At 37.2% G+C, this 14456-nt stretch overlaps 2 protein-coding genes across 2 annotated transcripts in view; both read right to left on the bottom strand.

The window, feature by feature from the left end:
• Vta1 (vesicle trafficking 1) overlaps window positions 1–5248 on the bottom strand; it is a 49916-nt gene extending 44668 nt beyond the window's left edge. The window contains exon 1 of the mRNA XM_027401969.2: window positions 5088–5248. Within this exon, the coding sequence (XP_027257770.1) occupies window positions 5088–5199 (112 nt within the window). The 5' untranslated portion in view covers window positions 5200–5248. The remainder of the gene's footprint in view (window positions 1–5087) is intronic.
• Window positions 5249–11170: 5922 nt separating this feature from the next.
• On the bottom strand, window positions 11171–12902 carry Gje1 (gap junction protein epsilon 1). The gene is made up of 3 exons (XM_027401887.1): window positions 12864–12902; window positions 12042–12224; window positions 11171–11566 (listed from the first exon to the last, which is right to left on the bottom strand). The coding sequence occupies exons 1-3, from the start codon at window positions 12900–12902 to the stop codon at window positions 11171–11173; spliced, it is 618 nt and encodes a 205-aa protein (XP_027257688.1).
• Window positions 12903–14456: the final 1554 nt, after the last annotated feature.

The following is a 14456-nucleotide window of genomic DNA, read 5'->3' as shown; positions in this document are numbered from 1 at the left end:
TTATGATGTCATAAAAATCCTCCATGAGCACGTTAGCTTTATTCATAGCACTAATAGCTGGAAACAACCTGAATGTCCTTCAACAGCTAAACTGTTAATCTGTAGCATACACATAAAAGACCAAGAATGAGCATTTAAAAGGTGAACAAATTAGATGAATCTTCAGGGAATGATGCAAAGTTTAAGAAAAAAAAAAAAAAGGTCAACAGCCCCCCAAAATACTGATAATGCATGATACCACTTATGTAACATTTTTATATGCTTGGACAATGTTGTGGATCAAACACAGGCCCAGTGCATGCTAAGAAAAGCTAAGACAGAGCTCCACTGCTGGCTGCTTAGCATTTTAGATAAGGGAGAACAGATTAGTGACTGCTAGGAGACAGCTAAGGTGGTGCAGAGAACAAGGTAGGTGTGGTAAAAGGCACCACGATGGATGCAAAGAACATAAAAACCATTTTGTGTAACTTAGAAGCCATTTTATGTGATTTGAAATAATATGATAACTGAGCTAGCCATCAGGCAGTTCTGATAAGAGCTATGCCTCAAAAGCAAGCTCCTGGCGGGTCACCTCATTCAGGAGCCTAGCATTTAATGAGCTAACCCCAAGGTGGTGGTGATGTGCTAGTGAACCAGTCCTAAGCTGTGAGCCCTGAGAGCACAAAGCTACCACCTGATGAAATTATACAAAAATTGGCACTTTGGGAATGGTCCCTAGGATCACACTGCTCCTGAGACACGGCTCTCGAGCTACTGTGTTGGTATCTATTGGCAAGTAGACTGGAGACTCTGTGACCACTGAACTTCCAGCACTGTTGCTGGGCCCTTTGTCAGCACTAGCAGTTGGCCTATGCTGTCAAGGACTTCCAGGGCCTCCATCAGTGCTTTCTCCCAGCCTGCCACAGCCAAGGACTTCATGGTAGATATGGGTGGAGCCTGCAAGCTTCTGAGGAGTCTCTGCAGGAGAACATTCCCCAATGGAACGCTGCAGCAGCATTTCTCCCACAACAACTGTTCACTACGTGGGGAGAGGTTTATTTAATTTTTATATTGGAATGATAATATAAGGAATGTTTATGTGAACAAATCTAGCATATTCCAAAGACAAATCTTGTTTGGACATCCTATTGCTAAGTGCCTTACAGCCCATAGGCCATCCATGCTCTCTGAAATGAATTCTTAGGCTGTTGAGTCTTGATGGTCATGGTAAACATAGGAATCTCCACCAACAAAAGTGCTCAGAACAAGTGTGCATACACATAAACACATGTAAAACTTGGAAATTTCAGAACTAAGTGTGCATACACATAAACACATGTAAGATTTGGAAATCTGAGAAAACATTGGTGGACTGTACCAATTTCAATATCCTGGCTATGACAACATATGGCATTTTGGGGGACAACAGGCTTTATCTGTATTATTTCTTATACCTGTGCATGGATCAAGAGCAATCTTAAAAGAAAAAGCTTAATTAAAAAATAACATTGCTGGCCATGGTGTCACACAACTGTAATCTCAACATTTAGGAGTGAGAGGTAAGTGGATCTTGTTGAATTGGAGGGAAACCAGGGCTACAAAGATTGTCTGAAAGACACAACACAACACAACACACCACACCGAAACAGAATAAGATGAACTTGAGGGATCAGTTCCTAAAATGGACAGATTTTTCAATTGTGGAGAATTCACTGTGTTTGCTGTGATTATGTTAAATAGTTTAAGCAAGGAAATATCTTAGTACTGCTAAAGAGGGACAAAAAATAATCTAGTATATTGTTTCAGCATTCACTTCTGATTTAGAAAGCAAACAAAAGGACAACCTAGAAATGTAATAATAATATTAAAGTAACTTAAAAAATATAAAACATAGGAAAATTCCCATTGAGTCAAGTATTCACTCATTTTTGGAAATCACATTATTACTCAGGAATAACTATAACACACATAATTTAGTTCGGATTTCAAATTCTTAGAAACTCCTCTATCTGTAGTAGGAATTGGATCCCAGGAAAGACAGAGTTCCCTTTAATAAATATTTTATAAACAGAGACCACAGATGATTTTTCTGTGCAAATATCTGCTTCCCTGTGCAGGCATATGGAGGCAGGGAATCAATGTCAGGTGTTCTCCTCTGTTGCTTTCTACCTTATTTCCTGAGACAGAGTCTCTCATTGAACCTGGAGTACATCCCATTGGCTAGGCTGGCTGGCAGTAAGCTACTGGCACCTACCTGTCTGACCTCCTCAGACTCATGCTATCCTGCCCTCTTTTATGCAGGTGCTGGAGATCCCTATTCAGTTCTTATGTTTGCATAGCAAACAGTTCACCTACTGAGCAATCTCTCTAGCGCCCAGCTCTCTAACCTGGAAGATCAATTTATATATTTCAATAGCTTGAAGCACGAAACAGTGTTCCTCAGTGTGAAATTTTCTACTGGTGTCATCATGTTGGCATTAAAAGCCTTTTGGATTTTAGAACATACAGAGTGTGTGGGGGGCAATAAATCTAATTTAAAAGATTTAAAAATAAACTCAGTAATAAGAAACTCCCAGAAATGGCCAGGCAGATTTGAAAACAAACAATACCCAGAAATAAAAAATAAAAGTTGAAGTCAACTCAATAGATGTGTTAAGCAACAGAATATGTGGAGGTTAAGACAGGTCTTAAGGAGTTACACAACATAACACAGATGAGATATAGAATTAAGAGAAGGAATTTAAAGGGAAAAGGATAACATATATGTAATAAAAACTTCATAATAGCTATAACAATGAAACAGTAAGAATGCAATTTTCTATCATTGATAAACGATCCATTTACAGTCTTAAGTAACCAAATCCCAAGTGAGTACACAGAAGAAATCAAGGCTTAGAATGTATTCTAGGAAATGACAGACAATTTATATTAAGCATTTTGGAAAAAGAACTTCCTGAAGAAAAACTAAACCATGATCTGAAGAAAATACCTGCAGTACATGCAACAAAAGATTAATATACATTATTAGGAAAAGACAGGTCAATAGAATCATGGGCAAAACAACAAAAAGGCAGTTCAAAAGGAAACCACATGTTTAATTAGCATATGAATAGATGCTGAACCTCATTAAAACTCAGAGAATTGCAAATCATTTCAAAGAGACGGCATCCACAGCCACCAAATTAGCAAAAATTAAAAACTTTAGTAGCACCAAATGTGAGTACATTAGTATGGTGCCAACATTCCCTAAACCTTGCATGGATATCATGCACCATCTTATGCATGGGTCTCATAACAAAAACTGTATTACAACCAAATGGGTTTTGTCATAAAGATGACCACTCGGGACCCTGGGGAGAGGGATCCCACTGAAGTAGAAACAGGCATGAAAACCAGATGGAAGCAGGCTAAAAGGTCCCTCCCAGGAAAGGGTGAGGACAAGAGTGGCCTCCCACTTCAAGTCTGCCTAAAAGGTGGAGTGATATAGCTTAATTTTAGCGGACTGTCACGGGAAACACTTCTGGTAGGCTTTTTTTCTTCTTCATTTTTCTTTTTTATGTTTAAACAAAGGAAGCAGGGAACAAGCTTAGAAACAAAGGGCAAGAATCAACATAATGACACAGGAAGGAAAGGATCCCGGGCAGTCACAAAGGTGCCCAGTAATAGGTGTGTGAATGAGGACCCGCTTAGAGGGGAACAAAGGGCCCTGTTTCAGTTCAGAGACATTGCTTCTTTGTTCATGTATCAGTTTCTCTCTGGCTCTACACTCAGTATCCTAGCTTTTCTGGCCTGGTCCTCTGGACCGTCACACTTTTATTCTGTCTAATGGTGTATTCTTCCCCAAACATACATGAAGTACTGGCTTCAACTATCAGGGAAGTATCCTCTGAACAAAGGAAAATGAAATCCCTGCTACACTATTGTGGCATTCTGGTCCTTCTATTCCCACTCCCATTAGTTCTATGAATGGTTTTTGTTTTGTTTTGTTTTTTCTTTTTCAGTACCCATGCCTAGGTAAAAAGGCTCAATAACCATATGCTGCATGAATGATTACCAGGACTTGGTTGAGGAAGTTAAAAGAGCAAGCATGGTGAAAACAATACTCATGTGTTTTACAAAGATGAAGTACAGTCATCTTATGGCTTGCAGAAGATGTGACAGTTCAGATCTGAAATCATGAGGAGTCTGACAACTATGGGGGGTGGGGGATGACAATGACATCCACGCCCATTTGAGAAATGGTACCTGCAGAGAAGAGAAGGGATGACTTGGCCCAGGTTGTTGCTAACAAAGTTCACAATGCAGGACACATCCTATTCTGAAAGTTCTTTAGAGGCTCAGAGTGGTACAGTCATTTCTTTTAGCAAAGATATGAGCTGAGCCTGGTGGCATACGCCTTTAATCCCAGCACTCGGGAGGCAGAGGCAGGAGGGTCTCTGTGAGTTCGAGACCAGCCTGGTCTACAAGAGCTAGTTCCAGGACAACCTCCAAAGCCACAAAGAAACCCTGTCTCGATAAAACAAAAACAAACAAAAAAAGATAAGACTATAAAATCCAAAATACAGTTTACATAAAACCACTACCCCCACCCACTTTACCATCTCTAAAAGCCTGAAGGAAGTTAGACCTGTTTTCCCTTCGGCGGTAGAGTTTAATCATCTCAAACTGGAAACACTGTTGGTAAACTTCTCAACTTTCAGGATGACAGAAAGACGATTAAAAATTCTTACTGGCTGGGAAAGAGGACTACGGAAAACAAAAGTCAAGAACAGTCAAATTCAAGTTTTTAGTACCTCAAGCTGTCATAATTAACCTGCACTTTGGGTTATGTGTTCTATTCGTCTGTCTACCTTCCCATCTCTGGGACACGCATTCGCGTTTCATCCATCTCAGTGGCTCGCCCGTCCAGGTGGCTCGCGTGTGTACACAGATCACCCGGGAGGCGTGTGCAGACTACTCAGTCAGTCCCCAGGCACTTGAGCAGGAGAGGCAGGGGACAGTAAGGTGCTTGGGGTTTCCCAGGGCGGGCCAGAGGTCAAGGCTCAGGTCTAAAGCCAGGGGGCGGGGCGGGCCTCAATTACGGAGGGCGGCGACCCGGAGGGACTCACAGTAGTAGGCCACCACGGGATCCCGCTTGTCGTGCTCCTGAGCCGTTCTCAAATGATGCTGTATGCTCTTAAACTGCGCGGGCAGCGGCGGCAGCGGGGCCAGCGCGGCCATCTCCACTCCCCGAAGCGCCACTTCCTACTAGCCGGTCACAAACACTTCCGCTTCCGCCTTCGAGAGGGTAAATCCCACCCACTCTTCGGTTGCTCAGGGGTTTGTGGGCTGGTCGGCGACGGATGCCCGGAAGAGACAAACTTAGCTGCCTGGTTTAAGGCAGTTACAACGCGGTGACAGTGGGTCTTCCGTGTTGCCTACGGCACCAGCGCCCTCTCCTGGTGAGAGAAAGAAGCGCTTTTCTTTAACTTTTTCTTTTGTATGGAACAAAAGGAGAAAAAAGAGAAAATAAGAAAATAAAGTTCATTGACTGGGAGAAAGGAAAAGGCGTCATATAGCTTCCAGTTTTCCAATCTTAATTTTGTATATATTAACTACCCCATCTCTCTCTCCTTTTATGTGTGTGTATTGGGGTGGGGGGGTGGGGGTGTCTCATTAAGTTTCCAAAGCAGGCTTTGAACTTGGTATCCATTACCAAGAGCTCCCAGTTAGTAGAGATTGCAGCCATATGCTTATTGATAGCTCACAGAGCTTTTTTTCTTCTTTTTTTCGGGGGAGGGCAGGTTCATTAATTTTAATAGAACAAATGATCGCGAAATAAGGTTTTATAAATGTTCACTAGAAGTACTGGAAGGATGTGTGTGAAGGAATTTGGAACTGGAAACAGCCACTGCTTTGGTTTAGAGGCTTTAAATTCCTGCATGAGAAATACTATGTTTAAACCTTAAATATAAAATTTGCATGGTCGTATATTGGACTAAATAGCCAACTCTTTTCAAACTTGAAAGCCAAACACGTAAAAAAATTAATGATAATCGAATACTTTCCTTGATCTAGGTAGCATAAACTTTTATGAAGTAATACTGAAGGGACCAGCTCCCCTTTCGGCAGCCATAACAGCCGAACATGTGCTTGCCATAAACCTGCCTTGGTCACTTACAGGTCAGATGCCTGTCTCATGACAAGGAACCCATCAGAAGTTAGTCACTAGAAAGTCAGATGCCTGTCTCGTGACAAGGAACCAATTGGAAGTTAGCTGGTGGCGCTATGCTTTACGACCCTGGGTGTGCTTTATGGCCAAGCGCACAGCAATGACATAGAGAGCATAACAACCACCCTGGGAGGGCCTATGGGCCATAACAACCAGTTGACCAATCAACACAGGGCAAACCCTCCAAGCCTGGAGGCACACCAATCCTGAACTTGTGCATACCCCAGACACTCCCCTTATGCTGCCCTATAAAGAACTGTGCGCAGCTTCAAACTGTCTTTTCTAGCCATCCGCCATGGCGGGTGGGTGAAAGACCCAAGCTAACATGGGGTTAGCTCGTTAAATTACAATAAAGCCTCGTGCAGTTTGCCGCAAGCTCTCAAATCCGCCTGGTGATTGGGGTGACCGCGAACGTGGCCTGGGAACCCGGATACTTGAGTTTTCGGGGGTCTAACAATACTATGCAAGTTTATTAATCATGGAAGATGTTGAACATTTGGGAAGTGTTATCCTATTTTAGCACTTGTCAAGACAGAGTCCTGGAGATTTATTGAACACTGTGATTCAGGTCATTTTACAGCATGCCTCCCTTTTCTCTCTACCAGCGATGATGAGGAGGAGGATGAGGATCGTGAGGGTGATGAAGATGAGGAGGATGAGGATGATGAGGATGAGGATGATAATTTTTGTGCCCCTTCTCCATTCCATGGCAGTATCTCAAGGAATTACATTTCATTTTTCCCCTTCAGTAAGCTCCAATCTTTTTGCCCCAGGTCTTAACTTTGAGGCTGTATCTTAGAACTGTTTTTTACTGAAATCCAAGTACTGCCAAGAATTAAAATCTAAAGCTATGAAATTTCCTATACTTAAAATTTTGTGATCACTCTCCTCCCAACGTCCTTGTAATACATCTCTCTAGATATTTTTGTCTGTGTGTTTTCTAGACTTTGTGCATTTATTTTTATATAATTTAATAAATTTAAAGTTAGTATACAAAGTAATGGGCTTTAAGGGTTTGCTATTGCTTTTTCATGTATATATATATATATGTATATATATATATGAATCATATATAAAGGACATAATGATATGTATGTATGTAATAAAGCAATGTTTGACTTTGTCATAAACCTTTTCTACATCTATTGAGATGATCTTGTGATTTCTGTCCTTAAGTATATTTATGGCATATAACTTTTATTGATTTTTCTATGACATATGGTGAACCAACCTTCTTACTTGGGATTAAATTATCTTGACCATGGTTTATGATCTTCTTAATGTGTTCTCAAATTGTGTTAAAGAGTATTTTACTAGAATTTTTGTAACTATGTTCATTGCCAATATTGGTATGTGGTGTTCCTTTGCCTTACCTGGCACCAGGTAACACTGCTGTCACAGAATGAGTTTGATAGTGCTGTTTCCTTTTATAAACCTGGAATAACCTGAGAAGTATTGCTGTCAGCTCTTCCATAAAGGTTCATTAGAATTCAATACTCCCGGTTAGGTCTTTTTTTTTTTTTTTTTTTTTTTTTTTTTAATTTTCTTCTTCCCGTATTAGGATTAGGGTTTTGTTTGTCTGTTCTTGGCTTACTGTATTTAAACAATGAAATGTTTCCTTTTATGAAATTCGTTCTATTGTGGGTTTTGTTTTGTATTTCCATATGAAATTTAGATGTCACTTGTAGGTATTTACAATACTTGGCTGAGATTATATTGAATTTATAGATCTATGTGAGGTCTGGAAGTTCTAAGTGATTAAGGCTACCAACACAGTTATGGCTATGACATGCTTTATCTTTTTATTTTTTTAAAGATTTATTTATTATGTATACAGTGTTCTGTCTGCATGTATGCCTGCAGGCCAGAAGAGGGCATCAGATCTCATTACAGATGGTTGTGAGCCATCATGTGGTTTCTGGGAATTGAACTCAGGACCTATGGAAGAGCAACAAGTGCTCTTAACCTCTGAGCCACATGTTTTATTTTTATAAATTAATTTCTTCCAGGAATGTCACATTATTTTTATTGTACCTGTATAGCAAATATTGTGTGAATTTTTTATGTTGCCTGATTTTTAGCCTATTGTAAATGGAAATATGTATATAAATTTCAGTATTTTATTGCTTTAAAGATGTACTGTTTTTTTGGGGGGGATGCATTTCATTATTCTTTAAGGTTTTTATGTTTTAGAATTTTCTATGTACTGTTGCATGAGAGGAGATGATATTACTTCTTTTTCGGTCTGCATATTCTTTATTTAGTTTTAGTGAATTTACTGAAGAGATCATTCAGCATATATACACTTTTTGTTGTTTTGCTCTTAATGAACTACAGTGCAAATTAAGCCAAAACAGCGAAAGTGGAAATGCTTCTCTTGGTCCAGATCATGGGGAAAATTGTTCATTAGTTTCAATATTATAGGGTATTTCCCAAGATTAGTTTATATCCTTTATTTTTCATCAAATTTATGTTACTCTCTTATTAAGTAAAAAAAGTTTTGGTTTTGTTTATTTCATCAGAAATGACCATTAAATTTAAAATCAAATACTTTTATTTGCATATGTTAAGATGGCTATGTGATTTCTTCTTTTAATACAGTTCAATTACATCAATTGTCTTTTAAGTGTTTAAAACAAACAAACAAACAAACAAACAAAAACAGCAAAACCTGTCGTTCCCAGGATAAACCCAGCCTGGACATGTTCTATCTGTGAGTACATAGCTGGATTACATTTGCTAATATAATTTTTTTCTACGAAGTTTCAATAACAATATTATGCTATGCTACTCTCTTTAAACAAAATGAGAAATATTTTCTACTTTTTCTGACAAGATTTTGCTCCGTAAGCTGGGAGCTTCTTTTGTTTTTTCTTCCTAAAGAGACTTTGTAATGTTTTCTCTTCCTTAAACATTTGGTGAGTTTGACCAGAGAGGCCATCTGGATCTGGAGTTTTCTTCCTGAAAGGGATTTGAACGTTAATTTATTTAATAGATTCAAGAATATTTATGTTTCCTTTGCATTTTATCAGTTTCTCTTGTCTTAGTAATATGGGTTTCAAAGAATTTCTTCATTCCATCAAACTTATTGTTACATTGTTCAAGTATCTTTGTGATCACGTTAATGTCCTATCACTTTCCATTTATTATAACGATGATTTTTTTTCTTTATCATCTAAAACTATGTTACTAAAAACTTACTAGTTTTACTAAGCTTTGAAATAATCCCCATTTGTTTAGTGCATTTTGTTTAACTTTCATTTTTATATTTCTGTTTCATGCTATTTTTATTCCTATCCTATTTAGTGATTTTTCGCTAGTGGTTTTGCCAATATCTTGAAGTGTGACGATAAATAAATTTATAATTTTAATGAGATAATATAGTTCTATAGTCAGCCAAACACTGTTTTAATTCTTTCAACAAATTTCAATAAGTTGTTTTCAATATCATTTGGTTTATGGTACCTTTTAATTTCTGATTCCAGTTTTTCCTTTGTCCATGGTTTAATATGCATTTATCAATGACTTTTCAAATATTTAGATATTTGCTTAATATCTTATTTTTTTATTTTATTTACAATTTACTTCCATTATGGAAAGTCACTACTCTCTTTACATATCACTGTATCACCCAACAGTGTGTGATCTCCTTTGGGTACCGAGGTTTTTTTGTTGTTTGTTTTTGTTTTTAATTTGACCTAGCAATGTAGTACATATTAAATAACAGGTCCTCAGGAGCTATTTGTGAGTGAAGAGTGAAACTAAGTTGGATTTTCTTTCTTTTTTTTTTTTTTTTTTTTTTTTTTTTTTTTTTTTTTTTTTTTTTTTTTTTTTTTTTGGAGCCTGTCCTGGAACTCACTCTGTAGATCAGGCTGGCCTGGAACTCACAGAGATCTGCCTGCCTCTGCCTCCCGAGTGCTGGGGTTAAAGGCATGCGCCACCAACGCCTGTTCTTCTATGCTTTTATGTGGAACAAGATCAATGATTTAAAATCCTAATATGTAATTTACAACATCAAATATAGGCTTGAGAGTGCTTAATAAAATTCCACAATTTCAGTATTCGAGTACACATGGTTCCCTATTAAAATATCAGCACAAAACAGTAGAACATAACTATTTTTAAATGATGTAAGTGAGGGTGATTGCTGAAAATACAAATAGAAGAACTTCACTGATTTTCTGTAAAAGTACCTATGGGATAATTTCAAAATTATTGAGGAATTATAGCTTAATGTAAACAATTTTTCCATTCAAATAATTTAAAATACAGAATTTATGCAAAGGAAGTGTATGTACAGGCACAACAATAACAAAAAAAACAAGGAAGTCATGCACAGTGTTATTCATAGCAACTCTAATTTATTTCTTAACTATCTCCATGATCATTTAATAGTGAAGTTTTGGAAAACAATATTGGTTTAATATTAAAGATGCAATTGCACATTTTCTCTGAATTAGTGATAAAACTACATAATGACTTTTAATTAATTTTTATTTTGTGTTTAAAGTTATATTTTACACAAACGCAAAGATAATCATGCCCTCAAAGTTAAAGCTACATGGTTCAATGGATAGGGAAGACCTGGATTGTTGTTTGGTTGTGTGACATTCTGCACATAACATAACATCTCTGGACATCAATTTTCCAGTATCTAACTGAGGTAAGAAGTTTCTCTGGTCACAAAATAATGTGATCACTTAAATTGTTGTATATGAGAGGAGCCTATAAAATTACTATTTTAAAAATGAATTATCATTAGATTTATGTATACATTATCATAGAATAAGTGGTAAAATAAAAATAAGAGGAGATATTTGCTCAAAAACACCTAGTTTAGAATTTGGTATCCTAGTCTAATATACATAAATTACAGACACACCAAAATTTAAACAACATGTGGGGTTGAGGTACTTGATGAGAAAACTAAACATAAATGATTGGTAGGAACTATGGTCTGACAATAAGCAATCAACCCTGTCATTGTTTAAAGAGGAAACATGATCTTCTGAATATGATCTCAAAAATCTCAGCAACACATAACACCATGGTGATCACAGTAAAGGTGTACATCGCAATGAGAAAAATAGTCTTTTCAAAATGTTCTGGAACCATGCATTTTAGAACATTTATTTTTTTACCAAGGGATTCAGCATCACACAAGTATACAGGCTTCACCTGGAAGCCAAAGAGGTGAATCTGAAGCCAAAACGCTACAACCTCCAGGCTGATTCTTAGCAAGACGGAGAGGATGTAAATCACAGTGTACACGGGCTTTTGAAGAATGCACTCTTGATTGATGCTTTTACATGCAGCATAGAGGTGGAAAATAGCTCCAGGAAGCAGGACAATCACCAGTTGCAATGCCCAGAAAACCTAAAGTGTATCAGAACTATTTTAGTCAAATAAAATAAGCAACAGGTCACCAAAACCACATGGAAATTTCATGGATTCAGCAAGGGCCAACTTAAAAATTCTAAGTTTTCACAATTGCCTTATACAAATGAAAATATGATGAACAAACATAGTAGTGCTGATATATATCATTTATTTTCTAAGATTTTATAACTCTAAACATACGGCAGTTGGAAAACTCCATTATATTTTACTATCACTGCCTATCCACTAATGATCATGATGAATTATTTGATTGTAATAGCTGCTTAATGTCTTTATGCTAAATATACCCAGAGATACTAGACTACTGGATTTGAATTTTTTAGAGGACCTCAAGTTACATTTTCTCAAATATTCAGTAAATTAAAGAGAAATACAGTTTTCAAAACTATAGGAGAAAAAAAAATTACATGTGATGGGGAGTCAATGTTTGCATGCATACCGGAAAACTTACTTGGGGAGTTATTGGCCTGAATTGATTGTAACAGAATAGATTTATCTCCCTTTTGTCTGGGTCACAGCTGAAATGCAAAGCCTCGTTGCCATAAACCGCAAAGCCCAGAACTCCAAGAAAGAACATCCTCACGGAGCCGAAGAAGAGGGTGTGGAACTGGCCGATCACTGTTGGAGGTTTCACCTGTTGGTTTGGAGGGGGCGGGGGAAATTGGGTTGGAATGGAACATTTATAAAGGACAATTGGAAAGATATTTTTATGATCACTTTTAAAAAAGATTTTAAAAATGTTAACATCTGAGAAGTTCTGAAGCAAGATAGATGCTTGAGATCATCATAGTCACTGTAAAGCTTGAATGAGTGTTGTTCCACTTTACTCTTCAGTTATAGAGGACAGGAGTCAAATCAGGCTCTAATCAAATGGGTGAGTTTTGAAACACTTTAAACAGCTTTGAATCCAATGTAATCTCTTTGAAATAAAACCATAAATGTCTTAGAATGTCTGGCTGCTGCTTTTGGAAGATTAAATGACAAATACAGCATTAAACTTGGGACAAATTCTATCAAAATGACAGAACAGTATTTATTTAGTGTTGGCAAGCTTTTTTTCATACTTAATATTAAGAGTGCAAACTACTTTACAGCATCAATCGATGAAAGTGCTTCCAGAATTTATAATTTTAAGTTCAGACTATTTTACAGCACATGGTTGTTAGATATGTTACTTTTTTTTTTTTAAATCTGCTCATCAACACACATGCAGACGAGGTTAAAAATAAACAGACAAAAATTCATGCAATTGATTTTCTTGTTTGCTACTTACACATCCTTCATAGAAGTTCTTGATGTAGTTTAGAGACATCTTTCAGGAGATGTTATCTTGGCATTCCTGGGGGCTATTGTTAAACTATGTTGTCAGCTTGCTTCTACCAGCATCAAACTCTTACATTCTCTCTTGACTTGTACAGCAGAAACCACCTATCTCTGCAAATTTCTCTCCCCTCCTCCTTTTCCTTTCTTTTTTTCCTCATAGATCTCTGGGGCCCTAGTCAACTTTCCTATCTCCATCTCAAAACAAAACAAAAAACAAAGAAACAAAAGCGGAGGGCATGTGGTCAATCTAATAATCCCTTGGCTTGCAGGATCAGCAAAGCCAGCCAGTCAGCCAGGAGTGCCAGCAAAGCAGGCCAGCAGACAGATACCCTAAGCACCCAGGGGCCCTGCAATCTCTTGAGAATTGCTTAGATGTGAATTGGCACACTGTGTATTCTGCAGTGTTATTTGGCATGTCCTAAAGTACATGGAAACATTGCTGACATTTTCTGATTCCCTTCCACAACAAATATTGCTAATTTCTAAATGTCTAAGAAGTTGCAAACACAGGAGTTTGATGATTATTACAACACTGAATATTATTAGTGTGTTGTGATATGTATCTTTTTGCTGAATACTTGCAACAGATGTGGAAAAAGATGCAATTAGGTGCCTTGAGGGGATATATATATATATATATATATATATATATATATATATATATATATATGTGACAATAATCAAGGTAAGACTAGGGTCTATCATGAATCATAACAATCTATGTTTTCATTTTGTCCTTTAGGAGATACATTATCTGCTAGATATTGTTATGGGTACTGAGGTCCAACAGACCTAGAAAGGTAAATAACTACTTCTGCCTAAACCAATTGGTACTATTTTCTATAGACCAATAATAGCGTACAGCCAATGATGGATCACATCTATTTTTTTATTCACTGTTCTTTCTCTTGTGATATCCTGAAGAATAACTCCAGACTGTTTTTTTCCAACAGTGGAGAAGTGACAGTGTTATATATAGCTGTAACCAATGGGCAAAGGCAGTGCTATTCTTGAACAAGAGTGCTGTTTTAACAGGAATAGTCAAAATGAACAACTTAATTCTTAAGTAATAAAAATATTTCATTTCTCATCTCTTCAGAATCAGAATATAGGTGTACTTTACTTCCTTCCTTGAAAGAGATGTGTAAAAGCTCTTACAATTATTTCTGCAAAAGAATCATGTTTTGGATTCTATGTGCAAAAATAAATGTTTAGTTAAATATATACAGTAGCATACATGTATGAATCATAGCATTCTTTTGTGGGCTACTTGCTTACAAGAGGAAAATTCTGATCAATAAATGTTATATATTCACTCTTAGCTTCCAAAGGGGTAGTGAATTCACCAGGTAAGAGCACTTCTTGGAACATGGACCTTGCACATATGGCATTTGATAGGGTCATTTATTGGGTGATCATCTGAGTTTCTTTACATGTAAGTTCCTAAAAACACAGCTTAGACAGTACTTAGGCATCTGCTGGGTGCATGTTTGCTAATGTTACATTAAGTAACACAATGAGAGAAATAGCTTCTACTGTTTCA

This window comes from Cricetulus griseus, chromosome 2, assembly GCF_003668045.3.
Source record: "Cricetulus griseus strain 17A/GY chromosome 2, alternate assembly CriGri-PICRH-1.0, whole genome shotgun sequence".
NCBI classification, from domain to species: Eukaryota; Metazoa; Chordata; class Mammalia; order Rodentia; family Cricetidae; genus Cricetulus; species Cricetulus griseus.
This window is presented reverse-complemented; position numbering and strand designations above follow the sequence as displayed.